We start from the raw sequence: 1,554 nt of genomic DNA, 5'->3' as shown, positions 1-1,554 counted from the left end.
TGAGCGAGCCTGGCGCTCCCACGGGCTCCCCACACCCCACTGCACAAACGCTCTGGTCCAAAAGGGACCTTTGTGCCCCCATCTGATGCGTGCCCTGCTCACCGATTCCTGCACCGGGGCCCTGGCGTCCAGGTCCGTGCTCGCAGCGGTGGCAGCACGGGGCAGGAGAGGCGAATGGCCACTGATGGGCGGGTCTTGGTGCAGCTGCTCAGCCCACGGGACACCCAGGGCAGGGTTCAGGCCTGGGGATGGCGTCTGGGCGCCGATGGAGGAGACAGCGGAACGGGCACTGCTGGCAGCAGGAGGCGAGGAGGCAGCAGCAGGAGCTGGGGGACCTGCAGGAGCCAAGGTGGTTCGTGAGCGGGGACATCAGGGGAAAAGCCAAGAAGGCAGAGGAGAAGCACGGGGCCAAGGCAGCCCCTTGCACGCCCCTGCTCTGCCCCACATTGGTCAAGCCCACAGCACCCCTTCATTCACCTTTCCCTTTCCCCTCCAGGTGAGAAACCCAGCCCATCACCAACTCCAGCACCTTTGACCCTGTCAGCCCTGGGCACATCACCCAGGCAAGGGACATCCCTGGGGATGGTCACAGACACCCCCAGGCCCTGAGGAAGCCGGGGCAGGGAGAGAGGCCAGCTGATCGGTGGACACCAGGAGACATGGTTCAGGTCCCTGTCTCCACCAGACCCCCCAGAGCAGCACCCAGGGATGATGCCAGGAGTCATATATGTGCTGCAGCTCGTCAGCCAGGTGCGCTGCGTTGTTCTGGCGCAGTGCGTCAATGAGATCTGCCACCCAGCCCTGCCGGCACTTCAGGTACTGGTAAAACCTATAGACAGTTGCCTGGCTCCCCCGCGTTTCCTCCCGGGTGTGAAGTTCATCCTAAATAAAACACACAGCTGATCTAACAGAGGGCTTGGCTTAGAGCTAAGGCAGCTATACGTTGCCTGAGCTATACATTGGACAAGGAGCCCGGCAGGACTCGGGAAAGCAGGGAATTACTCTGTCAGCATCGGTCAGGCAGCTCAGGGAATCGGCCAGCGACGCCACACGGATGTTCTTGAAATTCTTGAAGTTTTTCAAAATGTAGTCATACACTTTGTCTTCGGCAAAACCCATCCTGGCTCAGCACCTGCCGAGAGAGAGACTTAACGTGAGCTGCTGGTAATGCTCGGCTTTTCTATAGGAGCTTGGGCTTTTCTGTAGGAGCCTGGTCCCTTGGCGCAGGCGTTCAACCTCGTGGCAGCGGCGATGGGCGCAGGGGGAAATCCCAGGCGGAAAACTCGCAAAGAAAAGAACAACAAAAAAAACTTGGCTTAAAGTTCAACTCTCGAGCCGAGAGAGAGACTTAACGTGAGCTGCTGGTAATGCTCGGCTTTTCTATAGGAGCTTGGGCTTTTCTGTAGGAGCCTGGTCCCTTGGCGCAGGCGTTCAACCTCGTGGCAGCGGCGATGGGCGCAGGGGGAAATCCCAGGCGGAAAACTCGCAAAGAAAAGAACAACAAAAAAAACTTGGCTTAAAGTTCAACTCTCGATCGGGTGGATCCCAGCCCAG

The 1,554-nt window shown here is 58.9% G+C and overlaps 1 protein-coding gene across 1 annotated transcript in view; it reads right to left on the bottom strand.

Moving 5' to 3' along the window:
• LOC104625931 (mitochondrial antiviral-signaling protein-like) overlaps window positions 1–1,119 on the bottom strand; it is a 4,337-nt gene extending 3,218 nt beyond the window's left edge. The window contains exons 1-3 of the mRNA XM_010293707.1: window positions 1,003–1,119; window positions 708–882; window positions 103–326 (exon numbers count right to left, since the gene is read on the bottom strand). Of these exons, the coding sequence (XP_010292009.1) occupies window positions 103–326; window positions 708–882; window positions 1,003–1,119 (516 nt within the window). The remainder of the gene's footprint in view (window positions 1–102; window positions 327–707; window positions 883–1,002) is intronic.
• Window positions 1,120–1,554: the final 435 nt, after the last annotated feature.

Source organism: Phaethon lepturus, unplaced genomic scaffold, assembly GCF_000687285.1.
Source record: "Phaethon lepturus isolate BGI_N335 unplaced genomic scaffold, ASM68728v1 scaffold40908, whole genome shotgun sequence".
NCBI lineage: Eukaryota > Metazoa > Chordata > Aves > Phaethontiformes > Phaethontidae > Phaethon > Phaethon lepturus.
This window is presented reverse-complemented; position numbering and strand designations above follow the sequence as displayed.